This window comes from Fukomys damarensis, unplaced genomic scaffold, assembly GCF_012274545.1.
Source record: "Fukomys damarensis isolate Sample0158 unplaced genomic scaffold, DMR_v1.0_HiC HiC_scaffold_35, whole genome shotgun sequence".
In the NCBI taxonomy this organism is placed as follows: Eukaryota; Metazoa; Chordata; class Mammalia; order Rodentia; family Bathyergidae; genus Fukomys; species Fukomys damarensis.
The window spans coordinates 1,878,266-1,882,555 of NW_022900947.1; the positions used below are offsets into that span (position 1 = coordinate 1,878,266).

The following is a 4,290-nucleotide window of genomic DNA, read 5'->3' on the forward strand; positions in this document are numbered from 1 at the left end:
AGCGCTTTTGTGCCAAGGCCTGATTTTTCTGTGGATGGGTGTAGCTAGGAAGATCCTGGAGGAGCTCTTCTTTGCCTCCCTGTCCTGACCCTGCTCCCCCAAGCTCATCCATTTGTAGTGGTCAGGAGATATTGAATGGATGAATGAATGAAGTATAGAAATAATGAAGTGGATAGCTCAACACATGTTCACTTTTTTCCTTCTTTTATTTTTATTTGTAGAAAGAAGGAACTCTCAGCCACCAAGAAAGATCGTGTGAATCATTGTCTGACAATATGTGAAAACATAGTGGCACAGTCTCTCAGGTAATCAAACTTTGAATTTCTACAGGAAATAAAAACTGTGTGTTTTCAATCTGAATGGGTTCTTGTGCCCTCAGTTGTCTTTAAGAAATCTGTTTAAAATAGAGATCCTTTCCTCATGTTTCTGGCTATGTATATACAATCATAAGTAATGTTTCTATTTTGTAATCCTATATTTTATAATTGTAGCCATTGTGATCATTGAACAACATGCTTATGTTTAGCACTCTTGATAATCACTTAAAACCAATGGCATGTCATAGTTTGATTATCAGCTTTTGCCTTTCTCAGCAGTACAGAGATGATGTCATGGATTCCAATAGATGGGGCACATTCAACTCAATGAGACCGATACTGTGGTACCCATTCTAAAAATCATCTTGGATTTGCTATTTTCACATTTGTTGCAGTAATGTGAACAGCCTGAGACTGTCCAGTTGATCGTCATTGATTTGTGTGTTCCTACCAGAGGGTGCTTTTGGCACTGCTGTTGGGTACTCCTGTGTTGAGGTTGGTGGGGTTGCAGGCAGGTGAGAGAGGGTGGCCTCCCTTTCTGAGCTTTATTACTAGGTGAACCAGCAGCACCTTTTTGCACCATGTTTTATCCAGTCTCATTTTCATTGCTGTTTTGTCTTTCTGACCAGTGTTCCTAGTAGCTATGGTTGGTCATTATTTTTAGGCCTATTTCCAATGGCAGAATAAGAGACAATCTGTATCTGTAATTTTTAAATTATTTTGGTACCAGAGATCAAACTTGGGTTCTTGTGCTTGTGAGGCAGGTGGCAGAACCACTGAGCTAAATCCCTGGCCCTATACCTATAATTTTGGGGCTTATACTTCTTGTTATTCTGCTGGAATCCTAGAAAGAGCACTTCATAATCTGAGTGTGGTGGCACACTCTAGTGATCCTAGCATTTGGGAGGCTGAAGCAGGAGGAATGCTGAGTTTCAAGTCCGCCTAGGTGGCAGTAAGTTCAAGACCAACCTGAATGAGCTTGTCTCAAAAAAAAGAAAACTAACTTGATATCAGTACTGGCAGACGCTTGTGATTCACTTGTGTTTTAAAATATTTATTTACCTTTGCTTTTCATTTTTTTTCTTTCTTTTCTTTTTTTTTGAGACAAGGTTTCACTGTGTCTCAAAAAAAAAAAAAATTCCTCTGTGGAATTTATGGAATGTTGGCTCAGATTCACACTTTAGTAAAGTATATTGAGATAATCTTAAGGTTGATTTGTGATCTGTTTGCCAGTAGCTGTTAGTAGTTTTCACAGCTGCGAATATAGCTTGGTGATATATTTTCTAGCATTCATGAGGCCCTGGGCTCAATACCACATACCTCAGGGGAAAAAGTTTTAGCATTAGTTTACCTTATCTGTTTTTATAGAGTAATGCTGAGGGTTGATTATACGTGTCCTTGTACAGAGGAGCATGGTAACAGGAAGCCTTGGGACCCAGAGCAGCCCTTGGTCTCATCAGATCGAGTCAGTTTGTTTACAAACTTCACTTTAGGCTATAAAGCCAGCCTTAATAAATACAAAGAAGTTGAAATAATCTCATGCATCCTATCAGATCACAGTGAATTGAAGCTGGAAATCAACAGCAAAAGAAACCACAGAAACTAGACAAACAGAGAGAATGATTAATATACTTTTGAATGATCAGTGACTGGATCAATGGAGAAATCAGGAGAGAAATTTAAACATTTCTAGACTCAAAATGGAAATACCACATATCAGCTCTGGAACACAAATATAATCTTTTCTTTTTTCTTCCTTATTTAGGATAGTTTCAGATTTATAGAAAACTTCTGAAACTATAAAATGTTGGCCTATACCCCACACCCAGTTACTCATACTAATTAGCATCTTTATACTAGTATGGCCCATTTTTCACAATTAATGAATTAATATTAACTGTTAACTAAAATACAGCTTTTTTTGCTTATTTGTTTATTTTATTTATTTATTTTTTTGGTACTGGGGATCAAACTCAGGACCTTGTGCTTACGAGGCAGGCAGCAGAACCACTGAGCCATATCCCCAGCCCACTAAAATCCAGCTTTATTCAGGTTTCCTTAAGTTTTGTCTCAGGGAAAAACCTGTGGTCTTTCTATATAGTTCAGGATGGGCTTGAACTATGTAGCCCAGGCTGGTCTCGAACTTGCAGTGATCCTCCCACCTCAGCCTCCCAAGTGCTGGGATTACAGTGTGCCACCAGCCCTGGTTAGAGTTCCTTAACTTTATATATGTCCCTTTCCTCTTACAGAATCTCATCCAGAATACTGACAGCTCATTATAGTTTCTGGTTGTGTCTCCTTAGGCTCCTGTTGGTTGTGACATTTTTCTTCTTTCTTTGCTTAGAAATTCTCCAGAATTTCAGAAACTCCTGGGCATTGCCATGGAACTTTTCCTGTTGTGCAGTGATGATGCGGAGTCGGATGTCAGGATGGTGGCTGACGAATGCCTCAACAAAGTTATCAAAGTAAGAACCCGGGGGGCTCTGTCACCTCAGAGCTGCAGTCATTGTAGCGGGGAGGAGCCACCTCTGGCCAGCATCCTTGTGTTTGAGGTGTCTTGTTTGTGTGGGCATTGACATATCCTGGGTCCTTGGGGTGGTAACAAATAATTTTATTAGTAATATGGCTTTCACACTCTGCCCAGTGAAGTGGAGGGACATGGTGTGACTGTGCACCTGCTGCTTTCTGTTTTGTGTTATGTGTGTCTAAGGAATATTGTTGCCCATGCGATCTTTCCTGCCCTGGTGGCAGATAGTCTCCAGGCCACCATGCTTTCTGTGTTCAGGGCTTCTCTGTAGCCATCATCATGCCTTTCCTGCACCTGAACTTTGTGCCTGTTGCTTTTGTCTGCCCACAGTGACTCGATGGCAAGCTCAGTGTCACCTGCTCTGTGTGTCTGGGGCCCGATGTTGTCCCATAGCATGTCTGCAGATGTCCTGTTTCAGTTCCACTTGCTTCCCCAGGCCTGGATACTCTTGCTCACTTTTATTATTGCACTAGCAGGACCAGGCCAGGATTTCCCTGATGTATCAATTCTTTTGAAAGGTCTTTATATTTTTGTGGTGCTGGGATCAAGCGTAAGGCCTCAAGCATGCTAAGCATATACTTTTCCACTGAACTGCGTCCCCAGCCTGATGCAGGGGTAATCGTGAATTGCCTTGTGCATGGCAAATGGTGGTCAGGAGGGACGGACAGAGCAGTAACACCCAGACCCTCCGATACTGATCATTTTGTGTTTGAAGCCTGCCTTCCTCAAACTTTACTAGAGTTGCTTGGCAGTGGCCTGGTCCATGTCTGGAGGCCATATACCATGGCACTAGCTTGCAGCTGTAGGCCCAGGTTTTCTTGCTACCTTATTCTCTGCTTCTTTCCCATTTCCTGCTGTATTTCCAGTCTTCAAGTGCAGAAATGCCAACTTCTCACAGCATACCCCTGAACATAAGATAATCTCTCTGTCCTCTCATTCTTTTATAGTTGGCATGAGGATGTTTGCTGGGCTCAAATTTCTGCCTCCTCATGCAGACCTGTAGTCATCAGGTTCAGTGTGGGCAAGAGAGAGTAGGATCAGGATCCTAGTGGCAGAAGGACAAGCTGGGACCTGAGTACCCTCAGCCTCCCCTGGACCATTAGTGCAGATGGGAGGTTCCTGTGAGAGCTTTAGAGTTAATTTTAAATTTGGTGTTTACGATGAAAGTTTTCTTCAGGAGAGCAACCTGTATCAAGCGTGTTTGTTAAGTAATGCACACATTTGCTTCTCTATTCATGAACAGCTGCCTAATTTAATTTCAGTAATGTTTTACTTTGCCTCAAATTTAAGTTTTGGTTGCTACTTTAGTTTTCTTTGGGCCTTGGTGGGGAATATATTGTCCATAAACAGATCTCCTGTACTTCCCTGTAGGCTTTTGTTTCCCCTATGCTAAATTTCCTTTTTTTTTTTTTTTTTTTTTTTTTTTTTTTTTTTTTTTTAGAACGG

At 41.4% G+C, this 4,290-nt stretch overlaps 1 protein-coding gene across 1 annotated transcript in view; it reads left to right on the plus strand.

Annotated features, from left to right (window-relative positions):
• The first annotated feature begins 232 nt into the window (after positions 1-232).
• Positions 233-4,290, plus strand: part of Htt (huntingtin) — a 105,351-nt gene continuing 101,293 nt past the window's right edge. Inside the window, exons 1-2 of the mRNA XM_019210296.2 lie at positions 233-305; positions 2,662-2,782. Coding sequence (XP_019065841.1) covers positions 2,699-2,782 — 84 coding nt within the window. The 5' untranslated portion in view covers positions 233-305; positions 2,662-2,698. The remainder of the gene's footprint in view (positions 306-2,661; positions 2,783-4,290) is intronic.